This window comes from Macrosteles quadrilineatus, unplaced genomic scaffold, assembly GCF_028750875.1.
Source record: "Macrosteles quadrilineatus isolate MER2022 unplaced genomic scaffold, UCM_ALF_1.0 Scaffold_2__2_contigs__length_208266976, whole genome shotgun sequence".
Lineage (NCBI taxonomy): Eukaryota > Metazoa > Arthropoda > Insecta > Hemiptera > Cicadellidae > Macrosteles > Macrosteles quadrilineatus.
In genome coordinates, this window is record NW_026542595.1 from 147,871,076 (window position 1) to 147,892,972 (window position 21,897).

General features: G+C 36.2%; 1 protein-coding gene across 1 annotated transcript in view; it reads left to right on the plus strand.

The window, feature by feature from the left end:
• LOC128986515 (mitochondrial genome maintenance exonuclease 1-like) overlaps positions 1-21,897 on the plus strand; it is a 29,883-nt gene that overhangs the window by 5,327 nt on the left and 2,659 nt on the right. The window contains exon 3 of the mRNA XM_054406922.1: positions 15,853-16,063. Within this exon, the coding sequence (XP_054262897.1) occupies positions 15,853-16,063 (211 nt within the window). The remainder of the gene's footprint in view (positions 1-15,852; positions 16,064-21,897) is intronic.

The window sequence follows — 21,897 nt, forward strand, 5'->3', positions numbered from 1 at the left end:
TGTACTCAATGTGTTTCATTGAATTGAAAAGTAAATAACAGCAATAAAATTATACAGCTGATCAAAATGTAAACAATTATGTTCTTCATAAGGATAACATGGGAACTTTCAAAGCCACTGGGGCAGAGCCCAAGGGACTTTTTCAAAAATGTAAGGTCAGTTTGCAAATCTACGCGACACGCTCTTTCCAATGAGACGTCAATGGATAAAATCAGTTAAGAAATGGCGGAGGAGTTCAACCGACAAACTTTCGTGTAGCGTATTAATTATATAGATAACTACTACAGGAAAGAATAATTGTATTTAGACATTTTTCTATGTTCACATCTACCTACAAACTCATATTATTTGTTTACATGACAAAGCTGCATTAATAATAATAGCACAGCTGTAAAAAAAACATAGAGGAAAATTATTGAAATGACAGATAATTACATAGGCTATCTTAACACTTTCCCTCATTTAAAGAATTTTTAAAGTCACTAGTTAAGTCCCATAGCTTGCCACAAAGTCATCAATCTTGGCTTGTGAAGAGGTTTGGTCTTACAGTCTGCCAGTTGGAACTCAGCTGGTACATGGTTAACCTTGACTGCAGGGCCGGACTGGGATACCTAAAAGGGCGCTGCCTGTTACCTGATGGAGGGCGCAATCTGTTGCTGTCAGCCAGGCTTCCGGGGGTCTGGGGGGTATGGAATACCCCCCAGGGGGGAGGGGGGTCCGGGGGTCCTCCCCCGGAAAATTGTTGAAAAATTAAGTCTTAAAAACGTGTTTTGAGCCATTCTTTCACAAGCAAATTGTATGATTGGCTTGTTCATTTATTGATGCATTTTTATAGGTTTCGTTACTTACGCTACGTGTTGCCACATATTCACTAAACACAAACTGAACTGTTAACCATGTCTACCGTTCGTTTTATTTTACCATTTCTAAATATAACATGAATTCTGGCACTTAACCTTAGAATTTTTTATCACTTTCAAAATAACCTTTTTTATCTTTTGGCATATTGTCCTAGATGTATTACCTTAACGCAGAATATATTATATTGAATTTGATGAAACAAAAAATATAAAGTTTTTGCCACAATAACACATTGATGTTTAATAGAAAACCTTGTGTTGAAGTGCAAACACAAAAGTAAAAATTATTAAGCTCTTTGCTATAAGAGAATCAAAACAAACCATATTCCAATTTGGATGTAAAATGTACAGTAATTACTCAAAGTTAACAACAACTTTTAATAATTTAAAAGTTAAAAGCGAAAGATTCGCTGGCTTTTGCTTCTAAATTAATGCTTGTATTTAAATAAGTTATTTACTAAATAATGCCCTTTTCAAATACAGCATATTTATTATGAATGTTACAAATGCCACTATTTACTTATGAGAAACAAGGAAAAGACAAAAATTGCGCTTGATTCAATTAAACCTTTTTAATTCATATGCATTTATATAATCAAAATAAAAAATGCTACTACTAGAAACATGGAACATATCAAACAGAATTAATAAGCAATAAAACATGGTCTAATGAAAATGAAAATCCCGACCATGAATCATACATACCTTAACCGAATCAAAATAAGAAATGCGTCAAGAAAAAATGAACATATAACACGGAATTAGTTAACAATGAAGCATAGGCTCATGGAATTTTAAAAGCCTACTCTGAATTGTACAACAATTATCCAATCAAAATAAAAAATGTAGGCCTAACAAAAACATTGAACATATCAAACATAACTAATTAACAATAAAAATGGCCTTACGGAAATGACAATCCCGACCCTGGATAATTCATACATTAATCAAATCAGATCAAAATAAGAAATGCGACAAGAAACAATGAAAATATAAAACGGATTTAAATAACAATGAATCATAAGTTTATGGAAATTTAAAAGCCTGCTCTGAATTGTACATAAATTTATCCATTCAAAATAAAAAAATGCAACAAGAACATTGAATAAATAAAACTGAATTAATTAGCAATCAAAATGATCTTATGCATTTGAAAATCCCAACCCTGGATCATACATAGGCTACATTAATCGAATCAGATCAGAATAAAAATCTGACTAGAAACAAGAAACAATGAACACATAAAACAGAATAAATTAACAATGAAGTATAGTCTTTTAAAACATATTCTGAATTGTACATCCAATAAAAAAAATCGGCAAATACATTAAACATTTAAAAGTATTAGTAAAAAATAAAAACATAGCTACTAAACCCCGTCTCTGAATTTACTAACGGAAAGAAAGCAGACGGCTCATTTCCGTGCTTTGTGAGCATAACTCGTTTATAATTTGATCATTATTGATATTTGTCACTAGGCCTCGTTCTGTCTGCATCAGGAGAAGAGCTTCCAAATTCTCATTGGTCATCGAAGCACGGATTCTTGTTTTTATGAGCTTTAGTTTAGAAAATGCTCGTTCACAGCTCACTTGTGTCATCGGTATAGTTAACAGAAACTTATACGTCTTGTGTAGTTGCGGATACATAATTGAGTACATGTTGTACTGATACAGCAATTTGTACGCGCATTTAATGCAGGACCGACATTTTTTGTCACTTTTGCACTGGTTAATTTTTTCTAGTTCATCATCCGAACTGGAGCTTGGAATGTCAATGTCAATGTCCTTCTGGTATTGTTCGGTTAAATTCATGTTCAAGCTTGGCCATTGCTCAATAAACGACTCGAGTTCTTCCCGAAGTTTGCCTTGGTCTATGTTGGGGATCAGAGAGCATATTTTTTCTAATCCATGCTCTGGAATTTTTGTTTTTCTGAGTTCGGTAAATCTGGCAGGATCAAAACATGAAAGATCAAGGTAGACTCTCTTTTGATCAGAAAACCGTGTTTCCATACTGGCGTTGATTCGGTCTACTATGACATAAAAAACATTGATTTTGAAACTCTCTTCATTGCTGAATGTAGTTTCTTCGGCTTCATTACTTTCGTCAGGCATTTTCCTTCTTTTTTTCTGTCTTCGGACTGGTAGTTCACTCTCGATGCTGATGGAATATTCATCCAAATCTGGGTTGTCTTCAACTTTATAATTCAGACTGTTAGTCATGAATTTGACAAAGTTTTTTGCAGCATCAATAATCACTGGGAATTCATCTCTTATTTTCTTGAGGCTATCTTGAGTCGATGAAATCAAATTCCATGCCTGTGCAAAGTCAAGACTTTTTGTTTGTAGATAGTCCGATAAAGGTGTAGTATATTTAAAAATGGCCAAAAAAATCATTGCAGTAAGGATCGTTTCAAATGACAACAATTTTTGTAGAAGACTGTTCGCCTCATTTCTTGTTTTGGAATTGAATTCTTCGCTATTTGCCACAATAGAAAGCGAAACGATCAACTCTACGTACACCGTTTTGGGGGGTTTTCCTTCACCTTCCACCAATTCCACCCAATTATGATAATAGCCGAAAATCTTTGAAGTGGCGTCACTCTTTGACCTCCATCTAGTTGCTCCAATCGCACCCAACTTATAACTTGGATGTTGCTCCAAATAAATGTCTAGTCTCTTGTGAGATTCCTTTACAAACACTTGGGTTTGCTGCAATAAACCAAAAAACGAAATGGAAGCTGTTACAACTTGTGATGTGTCTATCATCACCAAGTTCAACGAATGGGCATAGCACCATGTATGGATGTGGTGTGGGATCTGCTCTTGCAGCCTGGCTGAAACGCCTTTATACTGACCACTCATATTTGCAGCCCCATCAAATGAGTTGGCAATACAGTTGTTTGTGTCAAGCCCTGCTCCTCTTACTACTTCGTTGAATGCATTAAATAAGCTTTCTCCTGTTGACGACTGTACGCACTGTAGGCCAATAATTTTCTCTTCTACTTCTGTTTTTAAAACATATCGTAAAACAATCACACACTGGTCAAAACCAGAGACATCTGTGGTAGTATCCATTAAAACAGAGTATGTCTTGGCTTCCTTTACTTCATCAGCAATATTCGATTTTATCATACATTTGATAATTTGTATTATCTTATTGACTGTGGTTTTGCTTAGAAACGACACCTTACTTCCCCTTCCTCTTGTTTTCGAAGTATCTCTGTCTTCTGATTTTAAGGTTTTACTCATTTGAATTGCTCTTTTCACGTGATTTTCTAGGTTACTGTTATGATTGCAGAGAAGAAGAATTGTTTCCAGAAAATTTCCATGGTTTATTGAATGGTTGTCAAGGGTATGGGCGCTTTCCTCTGATGCCCTGTAAGCAAGGCCTTGTTTCCCGATTAGTTTTATAACATCTATAACAGCAGACACCACTTGTCTTCGATCAAATACTTCCTTGTTTCTCTTTTCAAGTTGTTTCTCAAAAAGCTGCTTATCTATAGTTGAACCCCTCTCGTGTGCAACTTTAGCCTTAACTGATTCTCTGTGACCTACTGAAGCTTCATGTTCAATTACACTTTGTGATAAATGTCTGTAGCGGTCAAAACCCTGACAGAAAACTGACGAACAATCTGTAAAAACCAAGCAAACACTGCAAAACAATTTTTTTGTACTAGTGTTGTATGTAAGCCAGCTGCGTTTGAATTTTTCTCCATCAATATCAATGGAAAATATGCTTTCACTAAAAGGCAGTTTGGAATATTTGTCACACTGGATAGGATGAAATCTGAAGAAAGTAGCAATGTCCAAGTCTGACCGATTTGGCTTTTTAAAATACTTATCGTTGTCCTCATTTAGGGGTTCATTTATTTCACATTTTACTGCTAGTGAGGCTAAATTTTCATCATTGACTTGAGTCTTAAAGTTTGTGTCAAGTTCGTAGTTTTTATCAGTCTCGTCTGTTGCTGCTTCCGTTGCACTTGTCTGTACTACTTCAGAAGATGAAATCTCGAATTGAGGAACACTTTTCTCCACGTTTTCCACCACGATACGTTTTCCACATTCGACAGGTGTTCCAGGTTCTCCGTCAGCATCGGTTGAACAACTTGGCTGTGGACCATGACCATAAAAACTCGTTATCTTGGGCAAGTTTTTAGCAACCTTCTGTCTCTGCCTAGCGTCCTTTTCTTTTCTGTACTCATTTCCTGATTTTCTTTTTTTCTTCGGCCTGTCTCCTTCCATTGTGCCCTGAAAAATATTGTTTAGTTCTGTGTCCTTTATAATTAAAATTTTATGGTGATAACTATATTTTCTTTTTCTTTGACGTATAGATTATCTTTAACACGCATTGGTAAAGATTAAAAACCCACATTCATAAACAAATCCCGTTTGCGATGTCATAATAGTGATGAGTAGCACAAAACAATGCCAATATAAACATCCCAACATGCCTGCATTCCTCTGTACTGCGTCACTGACTCTTTTCAAATTCCTTTAACCTTCCGGATTATGCAAAATTACTTTAACTATAAATAAACTACTATTTAGCTATGGATCCAGCGGTATTAAGCAGATTTTTAAATATTTTATTTTTACGCCAATAACAATTTTTTTATGGATTCAAAGGCACACAATTCAGTTATAAAAACTTTGTATATTGTACAAAATACGCGTTTTTAAATTGTACTTTAGTATCTTATTTGCAATTGGGTATGAAAGACTGGTTAGTCCGTCATTCCTCACAGAAGTGCCGATGGAACATACAAAACGTTTGAAACAGTGAAATCAGATTTATTATCGGCTCTGGATACCTCATAATGAATACAAACCAATGCAGACAATCTAGCCCCATGACCAAGAACGCCAAGCTGGGCTACGTTCTGATGTCCAGGCAAGCCGCTACCGTAAAAGTGAAAGTTCTTAAACGAGAGAAGGGTTGGGGAAGTTTTCTAATCCAACCCGACCTCTGAGTTTTGAGTTGAGTTTGTGTTGTCTGCATGACTGCTTGCGTTTAAGTGAGCGGCCGAAACCGTGACTGACCTGCCCTCTAGGCGGAATATTTTGTTTTGGGGACTAGACGCCCTACTAACTTTAGCTTATAATAAAACAATTAAAACACTACAAAGAAAGATTGTAACCCCCCAAAGTACCATAGATTACAATCGCTTTGGTAAAAAAAAATGAAAACATGGTAAATGACTCTGCAGTGGTTGTTTGAAATCATAAACAAAATTAACATTGTTCTTATGGCAGGAAAATCCAAGATGGCCGTTAGCCTCCATGGAGTATGGACTCTCTTGGAAAACAATTACAAAACTAGGGGCCTACTAAGAAAATTTATAATCTCACATTGCCCTAGATATTTATATTACAATCACTTGGTATTTGAAAAATAATATTTGGGGATGATAAAGCCTTCAGCAACTGTTTGGAGTTAATCCAAGATGGCCGCTAACCTCCAATGACTCTTAAGTAGCTGGCGAGCTAACGTCATGAGCTGCTTTGTCACAGTTCTATAATTCTATGCTTTGTAGCTCGTATTGTACTGTAAACAACACACTGCTGACGTTGTATTTGGAAAAAAAAAACTAGTCCGGGAAGCGTCAATCGTCTTATCAATTTTGGTTTGAAATTGAGACTCCTAGAGGGTCATCTTCAGTTCGGTTCGTTGTTTGATCAGACATTAAACAACATAAGTAAAACTAATTTCAATTTTCTTACCTTAAATATGGTGCGACTTCATGGACGACAAGTTCTTGCAGAAGTTTAAAGCGTAGATATTAAAACAAAAAAGATCACCAACTAAAACACTATACTACATCCACTCAACACTCACGACTCAGGTTAGGCTGTTTGGCACGATTACACCCTCGCGCCCTCGCCCCACTCCTCTACTATACTACCCTTGGTGCTCGGCGAGTGGGAGGGGGCGCGGGGGGGAGTGTTTATGACCTTTAGTGGTGCTGCAGTGAAGCATCACGCGTCCGCGTCAAGTGTTATTCTGACTGCAGTCGACGTTAAACTACGCATTTATATGAGATATTTCATAACAGAGTTTTTACTCAGACTATTTTTATCGTAATTGTTGGGTTTTAAATGTACGGAAACGTTTCTACGGAAAATATGCACCCGCGCCCAAGGGCGCGGGTGCATATTTCCCGGAGGGCGCACCGGCCCTCGGGCCGATGGGCCGGCGGGCCAGTCCGGGCCTGCTTGACTGGTCCTTCTGCTACAAGCTCCCTGATGAAGAAATGTCTAACTTTGATATGCTTTGTTTTTCAGGGTTTTCAGCTAACCGTGTTGTTGCTTTGTTGTCGATGTTGAGAACTGGCACACTCTTCAGTGTAGTTATCTCTTCCAAAAGTCGTTTCAGCCAAACGATTTCACGACAGGCTTCACTGGCTGCAACAATTTCGGCTTCAGTGCTTGAGATTGCCACACTCGATTGTTTCTGACTTAGCCAGGCGATTACTCCTCCTCCAAAACTGCAGACTACTCCTGTTGTAGAATGTCCGGTCGATGAGTCTCAAGCATGGTCAGCATCGCTGAAGCACTCCAAAACATGGTTGTTTTCTTTGGACTGGTATTCTATTCCGTAGTCAATCGTTCCTTTCAGGTATCGCAGTATCCTCTTCACCCTTATGAAGTCTTCGTGAGACGGGTTTTCAAGAGTACGCGATGCTTCACTCACAGCATAGGCTATGTCTGGCCTAGTTGCTGTCATCAGGTACATCAGAGCACCTACAGCTTCTCTGTATGAAAACTTGTCTCTTGAGCTCTCTGCTTTCCCTGCTGGTTGCGTTGCGTTCTCTTTCACGATGGGTGTTGGAGCTGGTTTACAGTCACTCATCTGAAAACGTTCAAGAACTTTCTTTGTATATGCTTTCTGCGATATTCTAACATTTCCGTCACTTTTCTGTTCTATTTCTAGACCTAAATAGAAAGATGCTGGTTTGGATGTAATTTTGAACTCCTTCGTCAGGTGATCCATGAAGTTCTGAAGCATTCCCGTGTTGTTTGTCGCTATAAGCCCGTCATCTACGTACAATCAGTTTACTTTTTCCATTTTCTTTTATGAACAGACACGGATCAGCATCACTTTTCTTGAATCCTTAAAGTTCCATGAATTTGTTGAATCTGGTACTCCAACAGCGAGGTGCCTGTTTCAAACCGTAGAGACTCTTGTTCAGCCTGCACACACAATCTGTACCATCCTTGTATCCTTCTGGCTGCGTCATGTAAATAACTTCATCGACTTGGCCGTATAAGAATGGTTATACATCGAATTGTGTTAAACTCAAATGTTCCACTGCTGCTACACTCAGTAAGGATCTGATTGTGCTGAGTCTTGCTACTGGGCTGAAAGTCTGGTTGAAGTCCACTCCTTTCTTCTGCGAGAAACCTCTAACCACCAACCTTGCTTTAAACCTGTCAACTGAGCCGTCAGGATTAGTTTTTACTTTGTATAACCACTTGCATGTTATACATTTCTTTCCTGCAGGCAGTTTCTCCAGGGTCCAAGTTTGGTTTTCATTGTGCGACTTCATTTCACTTTCCATCGCTTCTTTCTAGTAGGAAGCTTTTTTACTTCGCATTGCCTCCATGTATGACTCAGGCTCATTCAGTTCTTGAACATTAGTAACTGCAGTCATAATGTAGTCGTCAAACCTCTTCGGAACATTGATTTCTGATCTGTTTCGTAGATCATAAATGTTCGATCCCTCAGGTAGGTCAGCTTCCACCTCGTCTTCATTTTCTTCCGGTTCTTGATAAACATTATCTTCAACTTCGTATTCTAAGCCTCGGCAGTCGTTTTCCTGACTTGTTTCACTTGACAAAGGGATTTGATTTTCTTTTGTCTGAAATAAGGGCTCTTCGTTGAAAATGACATCTCTCGATCTCACCAGTGTGTTAGTTTCTTTGACCCAGATACGATAGCCACATTCATCGTACCCAACGAGTATTTTTTTCTGTGCTTTCTTCTGCATCTTTTTCCTTTTTTGTTTTGGTACATACATATTATATACATGTATACATCCGATTATCCTTAGATGCTTCATACTAGGTCTTTTTCCAAGCCATAGTTCGTACGGGGTTTTGTCAGCTTCTGAAGAAGGGCCGGTGCGATTGAGGATGTAAGCAGCACAGTTGATCAAATATAAAAAAAAATCAAATATCTATATAAATCTATATAATCTATCTATCTATATAAGTTATGTATAATAGCTTGGCCAGCATATCTGAAAATATGCAAACCAACTGCTGTTTTTATATATGAAGGTTTCAACTGAATACTAAAAGATCCCCGTGCGTAGAACGGGTACACAGCTAGTCAAATTATAAATTAATAATAATAGCACAGCTGTAAAAAAAACATAGAGGAAAATTATTGAAATGACAGATAATTACATATCTTAACAGTTAAGCTTTTTATTATAATTTTCTTGGGACAGTGGGGTATTTGAGAGGCGATAAATCATTGAAATTAAAAATTCAGAAACATAGGTGAAGTTGTTATTTAAAATTAATATTAATTCCAATATTACCAGTTCTTCTTGAAGAATTATAACCCTGTTTAAATAAGTAACCTGTCTAGTTCAGTACCGTACTCATTTAAGGCTCCCTTATTATTTTCTATTAAATATCACTATTTGTTCTTTGTTCATTTACAGGATACAAGATTAAAGATTTTTTTACTCGGAAAATTGGGGATCTAGGTTCTTTTAGAACGTACACCACTTATTTCGTAAAAAGGAAATGTACCGTAATTATTTATAATTTTACATAAAATTCGGTAGACGAGCATAGAGTTTCCTTGACCGCAGGGAGTAGAAGTGGTTTTAAAGTAAATCCTGTGTAGACTAATTTGAGATCTAGACTACACTGAATGTAGAGGAGAGTAGTTTTATCTATCTGTAATAAGTATTATAACATGTAGTTCTTGCTCATTCTTTTAAGGTAAAGTAAAATATTATTGTCTTATTATACAGCTAGGGTGGCTGAAAAGTAAATTGCATCCTCCTTAACTTTTGAACCTTTTGAGATATTTGAAATCGGTTTGCGGCAACCTTCTTAGAAACAAGAGGCTATAATAATCTTATTAATTTGAAACTGTTTTTCTTTGTCACAGCTATTTTGAGAGAACGGCTGGGCGTAGAAACTCGGTAGAGGTGTCTAAAGAAAGGTCTTGGTCTGTAGATGAGCCATCAAAAGAGAAACATGGTGAATTCCCTTGGGGCTCTGCCCCAGTGGCCTTTGAATTCCCATCCCATGTTATTCTTATGGAGGAAAACGGGGTTTTTGTCACAGCTAATTTGAGAGAACGGCTGGGCGTAAAAACTTGGTAGGGGTCTCTAAAGAAAGGTCTTGGTCTGTAGATGAGCCATCAAAAGAGGAACGAGGTAAATTCCCTTGGGGCTCTGCCCCAGAAGCCTTTAAAGTTGCCTCTTCAGATTTGTTTACATTACGACCATCTATATATTAATAGGCAAACATGTTTCTTTAAAACCTTTTTTCTCAGCTCGTGTGCATCGTAGGGAAAATCTACGCATACTGTTAGAAAGCTATTTTCCTGTAGGTGTGCAGAATCCCTTTATAAATTAAAATAGGCTCAAAAATAAGCACAAAAAATGAATTTAAAATTTTGAAAAATTTAACATGGATATTATGAGTTGCCATGCTGGTGACGAAATAACAACGAAATATAAACAGAAAATCAAAACAAATGGAAGAAACTCCAATCACATGTTCTATTCAAAGTGTGGAATGAAAATAAAGAAGTCTGTACATTAAATATTTTTGGTCGAGTTTCGACCACTGGACGACCTCTAGTATGCATAATTCTACACTACTTTTTAATGAAACAGCTGTTAATATTTAAATTGTGATTTATTGAATTTGTCAAAATGAAGTACAGTATTTGCAACGGGTTTTCCTGATTTTAAAATGGATTTTCTTCTGCATCGTGTCATGTTTTGCAATATAATGTTCTATTACCAAATCAGTGGAAAATCCTAATATCACAGTAACTCTTAAAATTATTTCTTTTGGAGTTATCTTATATCTATTGTATGGGTTGGTTTCTGCCTTTTTTACCACTACTTGGAGATTGTACGTAGGTGATATTCGTTGGCATATTGCATCTGTAGACGAAACGGGTTGGTGTAATTATCAGAATGGAAAAGGGTGAGAAATCCTGGACAATTTGATATAGGCTAAAAATTAAACTGAATTAACACTGTTCTACATTTCTTGAGCTTTCATTGAAATAACCGATTCGCAAACAATGGAAACATAGAAAAAGTCATAGAACACAACCAAGTAGAAGAAATAGAAATAATCTTTTTTTTTTCATTTATAATCGTTATCATAGACAACCTAATGCGGCTATGAGAGGGAAAAATTTGTAGAAAACACTAAAAAAACAAGATCAGCTTTTTGAAAAAAGATAAGATATTTACAAAAGATATTGATTATATCTAACTGTTGTGTAGATCGTGAGTATTTCCATAATCTTTGAGTCGCCTGTAATGCTTCGCAATTGCTCGAATTCGAGCAACAGGTACACTAGTTATGGTTGATTTTGAAAATTTTGCCCTTAGGGGTAGCGGGTGTAAGGGGTAGCTCAAAATTTTCAAATGGCAAGAATAGTCGAGTTTGGTATCATTTTACATGTCCTCACAAAACTAAACAATTGACATAAAGAAAATTGAAATCGAACCACTAATAACAAAATGGCAGATAAAAATGATTAAACAATCTATCTATATATTAATAGGCAAGCACGTTTCTTTAAAACCTTTTTTCTCAGCTCGTGTGCATCGTTGGGTAAATCTACGCATACCGTTAGAAAGCTATTTTCCTGTAGGTGTGCAGAATCCCTTTATAAATTTAAATAGGCTCACAGATAAGCACAAAAAATGAGTTTAAAATTTGAAAAAACTAACATGGATCTTATGCGTTGCCATGCTGGTGACAAAATAACAACGAAATATAAACAGAAAATCAAAACAAATGGAAGAAACTCCAATCACATGTTTTAATTTACAGTGTGGGGTGAAAATAGAGAAGTGAGTAAGTTTACATTACATGTTTTTGGTCGAGTTTCGACCACTGGACGACCTCTCGTGGTTATTAATAAGTAACATTTAGGGGCCCCCTCACCACTAACCCTAAGGCAAATTTTCAAAATAAACTAACATTATTTTACCACATCATATCTAAACATGTTGCCATAAACCAATTTCAAATGGTTAAAAATTGAAGGTGGGTGTAAGTTAATTTTCAGCCGCCACCCTCATTGTTATTGGATTTGAAACATTTTATGGCACCATTTTGTTAGTGGTCTGATTTTGGTTTTCTTTATGTCAATTGTTTAGTTTTTTCAAGACCTGTAAAATTATACCAAACTCGACTAATCTTGCTATTTTAAAATTTTTAGCTATCCCCTACCCCCTACCCCTACCCCTAGGGGCAAAATTTTCAAAATTATCCATTATTGTAGCCCTCTCATAGCTGAAAAAGAAGGTTGCCGCAAACCTTTTTCTTTAAATTATATCCCAAATAAGTGGATTGATACTCTGGTAGAGGTAGATAGCCTCAAATCATAGACTCAACAAACCCAGATTTGATCATTGTCATTTCTTCATAGCGTTTGTGTGAAAAACATTGTCTATTAGTACATATGAGAGAAAGAATAAGATATACATTTTCCACTCCTAAAAGAGAAAGATGTGGGACCTTTGCACTTATACAGGGTGTTTATAAAAGAATGCCGGGTTTTTAAATGGTAATTGCTTGGATACTATTCAAGGTAACTAAACGTGTTATAGGTCAAATTGAAGCTAAGCTAACTAAGTTCTGTTTCCCATGTAGCAAGGGAGGAAACTTTGACCTTGGCATGCGCAAAACAGGTGCGGGGTGGAAGGCCGCTATTGCGACTCACGCGCCTGAATCCAGTCGCCAGTGCAATTTTTACGGCGCAACAGAAGGCATAAAGTGTAATCCGTGGTTTTCAGAGTTTTTATCGATTGCTAAATTAAACTAAATTTAAATCTACTTGATGATAAAGAAATTTGACGCTGCTTTAATGAGTTTTGTAGGTACTTTCCTGTTAAAGGGAACATTCATCATTATCGATGATTTTTTTTCAATATATCGATATTTTTTTCCAATCCATAACAAATTGACAACTGATCTTGTTTAGGCTAAAAGTCTATTATATGGATTAAGAAATTAAACCTAACATAACATAACCAACCAAACTTGCTGTACCATTTAAAAATTCCGTTTGATAACAGTAAAGGCAAGTAAAACACGGAATTTTTAAATGTTAAAGTTTGGTTAGTTATGTTAGGTTATTTTTTAGAACAGTTTCATTGTATTATTGTTTGTTGATACTGGACAAAATTTATCGTAATTGTCAGCTGATATGATTCAATTTGTTAATATCGATATATCGAGAAAAAAATCATCGATAATAATGAATGTTCCCTTTAACACGAAAGTACCGTTTCGTAGTACCGTAGTGTTTTGAAAAGACATTCACCTGGCCGGCTAAAAACAAGCGATGACATAGTCGAAGAAATCCGACAATTCTGCATCAGAAGCCCCAAAAAATTGATTGCCTGACGAAGTCAGTTGAACATACCTAAATAAAAACTTCATGATGTTATCTGTAAAAGATAAAGTCTTTGTGCTTAAAAAGATTCAGTTAAAACACCAGATAAACCCGCCGATCGCCCTAAGCGTACAGACTAAGCCAGTTTTACCCTCATATGAGATTGGATGAAAATCTGAATTTTATTAAATTATTTCAAATTGTATCAAAGTATGAGAAAAAACTTTGTTCTTTTCCCTTCAATTTGACGTTTAAATCATTTAATTATCTTGAATAGTCCCCGAGCACAACGGTGGTATCCAGGCCCGTTTTTGACCCTGTCAGCGCCCTAGGCACGTCTAATAGTAGCGCCCCTTTGCAATATATCCAGGGTGGCTGAAAAGTAACTTGCACCCCCACTTAACTTTTCAACCATTTGAGATATTTGAAATCGGTTTGCGGCAACTTTCTAAGATATGAGGGGCTACAATAATTATGGTCAATTTTGAAAATTTTGCCCTTAGGGGTAGCGGGGGTAAGAGGCAGCTCAAAATTTTCAAATGACAAGTATAGTCAAGTTTGGTATCATTTTACAGGTCTTGACGAAACATGAACATCAACATAAAGAAAACCAAAATCGGCTCACTAATAACAAAATGGTGCCCTAAAACGTTTTAAATCCAAATAACAATGAGGGTGGCAAACAAATTAACTTGCACCCTCCCTAACTTTTTAACTATTTGAGATATTTGAAATCGGTTTGCGGCAACTTGTTTGGAAATGAAGGGCTACAATAATCACGGTCAGTTTTGAAAATTTTGCCCTTAGGGGTAGAGGGGGTAGGGAGTAGCTCAAAATTTTCAAATAGCAAGTATAGTCGAGTTTGGTATCATTTTGTAGGTCTTGATGAAACATAACAATTAACATAAAGAAAATAGAAATCGGACCATTAATAACAAAATGGCAGCGCAAAATTACTTTGAATAACCATTGTCTCAATCATTTTTAGCTGCCATTTTGTTATTAATGGTCCGATTTATATTTTCTTTATGTTAATTGTTATGTTTCATCAAGACCTACAAAATGATACCAAACTCGACTATACTTGCTATTTGAAAATTTTTAGCTATCCCCTACCCCCGCTACCCCTAAGGGCAAAATTTTCAAAATTGACCATAATTATTGTAGCCCGTCATATCTAAGAAGGTTGCCGCAAACCTATTTCAAATATCTCAAATGGTTGAAAAGTTAAGTGGGGGTGCAAGTTACTTTTCAGCCACCCTGTATATAACAGGGTGTATATCGACCGGGAAATCCGGGAATCATGCGGGAGATCTTTGAACCGTGAATTTTGTATTCCTACCTAGAGTTTTCAATTTACCGTGATCGCGCATGACAACAGTGACGTTTCCGTGACCGCGGGAGACAATAATAAATGTCTACACGCGGCCGCGAGGGATGATCAGAATTTTCCGCGATCGCAGAAGACGATGATGGTATCTACTATCTACAGATGAGCCGCAACGGATGATCAGAATATTACCACAATCACGGAAGACGATTGATGTCCACACGACCGCGGGAAACCTCAAGAACTTTGCCGCGATCGTGGAAGACGATGATGATCTCCACAAAACTGCAGGACATGATTAAAATTTTGCCGCAATCGCTGGAGACGATTACCATGGATTCATGACTGCGGGATACGTACGATATCTACAGGACCGCGGGAGATATAATAACTATTTCTACACGGCCACGAGGGATGATCAGAATATTGCCGCGATCACGGAAGACGATGATAATGTCCTCACGACCGCGGGAAAATATCAGAATTTTGCCTCATTTTCGGTAGATGATAATAATCTCCTCACGACTGCGGGATACGTTCTTATATTGCCTCGATCATGGAAGACGATAATTTTATGTCCAAACGACCTGACTGCAGAAAATAGTAAGAATCTTGCTGCAAACGCGGGAGACGAATACGATGCCTACACGGCCGCGAGTGGTTATCAGAAGTTTACCGCGATATCATGCAAATACTACCAAAAATTTTTTTTTAATTTCCAAATTTTTGGCGCCCCCCAAAAAAGCCAATTGCCTCGCGCCCTAGGCACGTGCCTACCGTGCCTATTCGGTAAATCGGCCCTGGTGGTATCTCTAACACCCTGTATGTACCATCAAATGGATGGTTGCAAAGCAGCAAATTATTTTAAGGGTATTGACCATGTAATGGACCTTAAAATCACTATCATGTAAGGAATTTACTAAACCAAATATATTTAAACTCTAATTTTTCATTTTTATTTATTGAATAACTACTTATTTTTTTGTAATTCAGGTGTATACATGTTATCATTTCACACAGTGTAATATGTAACTGTTTGTGCAGCCTCGAAGGCGCGAGGTGGGGAGTTCCACGCTGCAGTGCTACACAGGGTACTCAACAGAGAGGTGGGGGAGTGTAGTGAGGTGACTAGGAACGCACTCAACAGTCTGTCGTGGCTGTTAGACGAGGTCACTCATCCCATGGCTGTGGAGAGTGTCATCGCTCATCCCACACTTGGCTACAAAGGCGTGTTTGACTGTGTGGCGCTGTTCAGGTCAGTTGTGTGGTAGCAACAAGCTATGTAGTTTTATAGCTTAAACCTCCATATTCAAGTTGAAGTCATTGTTCATAAGGACTCTGAGTTGTTTGTTTCAATCTGTATTGATCCTCGGGTGAAGGAGAGCTGTCCCTTTTTTTAACTAACCAAAGATGGCAACCCTGGTTCTGAGATCCCTCGTTAATGCTAAGATCATAGTTGGGTTCTTGACTATTTATTTCTTGTGGCAATATCGAGATTGAAATGAAAATTTAATTGTAATGTTGATAAAAATAATAATTGACAGTAAGTTTACAAGAAGTGTAAAGCTAAAATTAACAGACATTTTTAGTCTCAATTTCATACTTTTATTCAGGTTTGTTGTTTGTTTACAGTTGGCTTTGTGCTGTTTATATTTATTAAATTTCTTTTAACAATATAATAGTGCAATAAAAACTAGCTTTAACGAAATAATATTGTCTTTTTAATAGTTTCTGCGTTCAAGAGCTAAACTCATTTTGCAGGCTTGAGACTGCCAGTGGCCGCATTTATTTATTGATTTATTTTCCAATAATCACATAACATCTTATTCAAACAGGTGATTCGTCATTGTTACAATAATTTATAGTTTCTATTCTAAAACTATTACTAAAATAAATTTCATATGCTGAGCCTTAACATCTACACTGGTTCCATATATTCCTCCAATGAGAAGAAGGCCTTCTCCAAAAGAAAGTTTTTTAACTTCTTTTTGAATTTAGGGAATGAATCATGGGTCCCTAATTGAAGAAGGTAATTTGTTATATATTTTTGGGTCCATACTGAGGAGATAAATGAAATACTTTAAGTCTGTGTTGAACTGGTTTTATATTGTTTTTAAATCTAGTGTTATGAGGATGTTCTGTTGATCTTCCATGAATGTGTCAAAATCACTTTTAACCATTAAAGCCAGTTTAAAGATATAAGAACTATACAATGTAAGAATTTTAAACTGAATGAAAAACTCTTTACTGTGAGTAATTGGAGACACTTTGGCTAAGACTCTAACTGCTCTTTTCTGGAGGATAAAAATTTGTTCGGCGTGACTAGAAGAACCCCATACTGTTAAACCGTAATTCATGATGGAAGAAAAATAAGCGTGATATACTGCTAATTGTGTGTCTAAATTTGTAGTATGTCGAATTACCCGAAGAAGTAATTCGGGTCATTAAAAGTATTGACCCTCAAAGCCCCAGAGGGAAAGGAGTTTAGGAGGTTGAGTATGGTAAAGAAGGTTGAAAATATAGACAAGCCTAGAGGCGCCAGTATGTGACAGGTGGTGGGGGGTGGGGGTTTAGAGAATTCAAATTCAAATAGTTAATTGCCATTAAGTATACATGTCATACAATAGGCCAGGTCAATGGAGATAATATACAATTCAAAGTACAATGTAGAGAGTCAAGTGTTAATAGATGAACATGCTACAGTAGAACCCCTCATATCCAGCCACCACGGGACCAAGCCCCTGGCCGGATAACGATTTGGGCGGATAAACCAACCTACTATGAAAATGACCATTGATCTAATAATATTATCTAATCAATATATGCAGTCAAAAGTATCATTCAAGTCTGTTCTGGGATTATTTTTAGAAGAATAAACATGTTTATAACTTAAAAAAAAAAATTATTTGTAAGCTAGTCGTTAAGTAATGGTAGTACAAATACTATGATTCCAGGTAGGCCTACAAAAAATATTAAACAATAATGGAGGTAAAATGACAATGAATTAATTGGACTTGAAGATCATTAGGACTTAAATGGTACATGCATTTATAAGTTACTCAACTTTCTTATCCACTTAGTGAAATACAAAAATTAATGTACCGGTACGGTACTGTACTGTACTAACCCCTTTGGAAAATAATCAACCAACTGTTCAGAGGTTAGGCCTACTAGCTCAATTGAGTATAGTGAAACAGTAAATAAATTATAAACAAACAGATAAATAGTGAGAACATCTAAATGTCTGTAAGATGCGAGAAAAACATTTTCTTATTGGCTTCCTGGAAGGGGCCGGATAAACAGAGGACCGGTAAAACCAAGGCCGGAGATGAGGGGTTCTACTGTATACTAATAAACTAATAATACTGGGTTTTTGTACAAAAGTATTTGAGATGTATTGATAATGATGATAATAATACTGTTTATAGTTAAGCAAACAAGTTGGGTAAGTGCCTATAATAAAATAATAAAGGCTAAAGTTGGCAGTGAGATACAGCTTAAAACTAAATAACAATAAATTTTTAAATAAAGTTGACAGAAATAACATTATTATGAAAGACTATTATATCACAGTTCATGAAACCATTATTAAATACTTTAGTAACAATACCCTACTTAACAATTAGAATTTTACAGAAAATCATCATGTTTGAAAGATAAAAATCCCTCGATAGAGTAGATAACCTTTCTGTTCAAAAAATCGGTCAATACATTTTTCAGTGACTTAATAGGCAAGTTGCGTACATTTTCAGGGAGGGCATTGAAAAGTTTGAGTTGTAAATATTTATAGCTGCGCTGTGTTGAGGCCAGTCTTAATGATGGTAACTCTAAATTATTCCTTAGTCTGGTGTAATGATTGTGAGTTAATGAGCGAGATGAGAATTGTTCCATATTTGTTTTTACAAAAATGGTATTCTGCAAAATGTACACACTTGGTAAAGTGAGAATTTTGTATTCAGGAAAAAAGGTCTTACAACTAACTCTACTTTTTATGCCAGCTAGGATACGGATTGCTTTTTTCTGTTTTTTAAAAACGTTAACTGCCCCGCTACTACTGCCCCACAAAGTTACCCCATAAACTAAGTGACAATGAAAGAATGCATAATAAACATTGATTAACATGATTTTTCAACCTCCTGAGCAGAAACAAAGAGTTACTTAACCTTGCAACAACCATTTCAGTATGACTACGCCAAGATAACTTACAGTCTAATATGATTCCTAGCAGTTTAGCATTTGATACTTCAGATACAAGATTTGTCTGTGAAAAAATAATTGAAACAGTTTTGTCATTGTTTACTGAAAATTTATTTGCCTTAAACCAACTATCGGCTGCTATTTTCATCTCCTCAGTTTTAATTTTTACCTCTTGCAAAGATTTGCTTGAGACTATTAAGGAGGTGTCATCTGCATACAGTACTGATTTTGAAGGGAGATTAGATGGAAGATCATTTATTGCAATTAAAAACAAAAAAGGGCCAAGTACAGAACCCTGGGGTACTCCTGCTGTGACTTCTTTCCACTGAGAGGTTTTATTGTTGGCTGATACCATCTGATATCTATTTCCTAAATATGATTTAAATAGATCTAAAGTTTTATCCTTTACACCATAGTAACTTAACTTATCAATCAACAGGCTATGAGAAACACAATCAAATGCTTTACTTAAATCTACTAAAGTTAACTCTATAAAGGCGTGTGATTCGAAAGCATTCAGAATGTCATCAACAACTGACTTACAAGCATCGATAGTTGATAAACCGGCTCTGAAGCCAAACTGGGAGTTGCTTAGAAAATTATGATTACTAAAAAAGGCACTTATTTGGTTATAAATACAACACTCAATAACCTTAGCAAATACCGGGACAAGCACAATCGGTCTGTAATTTGATGGACATGAAGTGTCGCCTTTCTTGTGAATAGGCACAACTTTTGTAAGCTTAAGATTATTTGGAAAAACACCATTTCGTAAAACTAAATTGATAATGAATGTCAGAGGAGGAACAAGAGCATACTTGAGTTTTTTTACAATGTTTGTTGTTAAACCATAACAATCCTTGCTGGTGGAGTTTTTCAGCTTATTGATGATTAAGTCTATATCTTGTGGAAATACACGCTCCCACATGAAGTTAAGATTTTCAGTATAACAATGCATTGGATGATTATTAATAAATCAAAAGAACTAGGCCTATTTGAGTTGCAGAGTGCATTGTTGTTTGAACCATCAAAATTTGCTACATTGACAAAAAAGTCATTGAAGTTGTCAACATCTATAATAGGGTTGGATTTATTTTTATTAAAACTACCAGATTCAGACTTTATAATATTCCAGGCCTCCTTACTTTTGTTATCACAAGTATTGAGTTAATGGTCATTAAACTTCAGCTGTGCCTCTTTGATTTTGCTTTTGTAAATTTTTTTGCACCTAACATAAAACTCTCTATTTCTATTTATATCACCTTCTACCATTAATCTGTTGTGAAAAATTGTCAAAAACTCCCTTATCTTTGCAAGTTCAGGTGTAAACCATTTATTTTTATTTTTCTTAGGTCTAGAGTGGATTTTACTGGATTTAATTTTTTTTACAGGACAAAACTCATTGAATTGACAAAGAACTACATTTAAAAAATAATCAAAGGCCTCGTTAACATCATTAATACAAAACAAGTCACTCCAGTCAGTGTTCAATAAACATATATTTAACCTACATAAACTATCATTAGTTACTTTACGAATTTCTATGAGATCATTATTTTGACTATAGTTCGGCCGCTTAGAAAACGACCTGCGCGCTAATGCTAAACCAATGCTGGAGGAGGTCGCTTTCTAAGCGGCCGAACTATAGATCTAGCATTAACAAAGCCATCTAAAATATTCATATTAAGTGAAAAGTGGTCAGAAATTTTATAAGGAACCAAGTCTTGAACAAATTTGGTGAAATCAATATTTGTTATAAAGTTGTCCAGGCAGGCCTTATTATGAGTGGGCTTAAAATTTGTCAATCTTAAATTAAAAGAATTTAATAAATTAGAGAATTCTCTGGATTGAGGACTATCAACGAGTATGTCTATATTAAAGTCCCCACCAATAACAAGGAATTTATTTTTAAACCTGGAGTCAACCCAAACTAAAAATTCTTCGAGTCTCTCTAAAAAATCATAAACACAGTAGTCTGGCGTTCTGTACAGAGAAACAAAAAGATAAACGTCACTCACAAGAACTGCAGCTGCTTCGAAACCGCTAACCTCTGTCCATCGATGAATGTCGATGATCCTGAAGTCCAGGCCCTGGACTATGTATATTGCAGTTCCTCCATATTGGCCACCAGGTCGGCAGTAGGCTGCGGCGAGGTCGTATCCAGCAGGAATGTAGATTTTTGCTTCATCTTCATTTAGCCAATGTTCATTAACCAGGAAAATGTTACAACCATATTCCTCTAATAGAATATCCAACTGCAAAGTTTTGTTTCTGATTGATTGTAGGTTTGTTGTACATACTATAGACATGGTCCTATTTTCAGAAAAATCAGTAGGCCTACAACTATCTAAGCCTTTTGATCTAGTAGAGATGTTTGTAAGTTTTTTGACATGGTGTTCTTTAATTGTTGTGACCTAGTAATTTCAGGTGTAGGGAAACCAGCAAAATTTACAATACTACTATCTGAATCAGAACTCTGCAGGTCGCCATTATTTGAGTCATTTTCGCTAGGAACAAGTCCATTATAGGAAAGGTCAAGAGTTAGGCTACTATCACACTGCACTTGCTCGGGTCCAGGTTGATTCACCAACTTATCTACAATTGGTAGGCCTAATGTTTCACTTTTGTCTAGCTGGTTTAAGTGGTAAGAGATCGAATCCTTTAGCATTTTACAAAGTTTATGCTTACCAGCGTAGTTCAGATGCAGTCCATGTTTGGTGTGATCACTTCTGCTGAAGGCAGTTTTCTTCAAAGTCACGATATTAGGAAACCTGGAGGTTTTAAGATCGGTTAACCTATCCAATAAATATGAATTAGTCTTTTTGATTTCACTATTCAGGTTAACTCCTAATTTATCATACCTGAGAGGTATTCCACTGACCAGGATGTTGG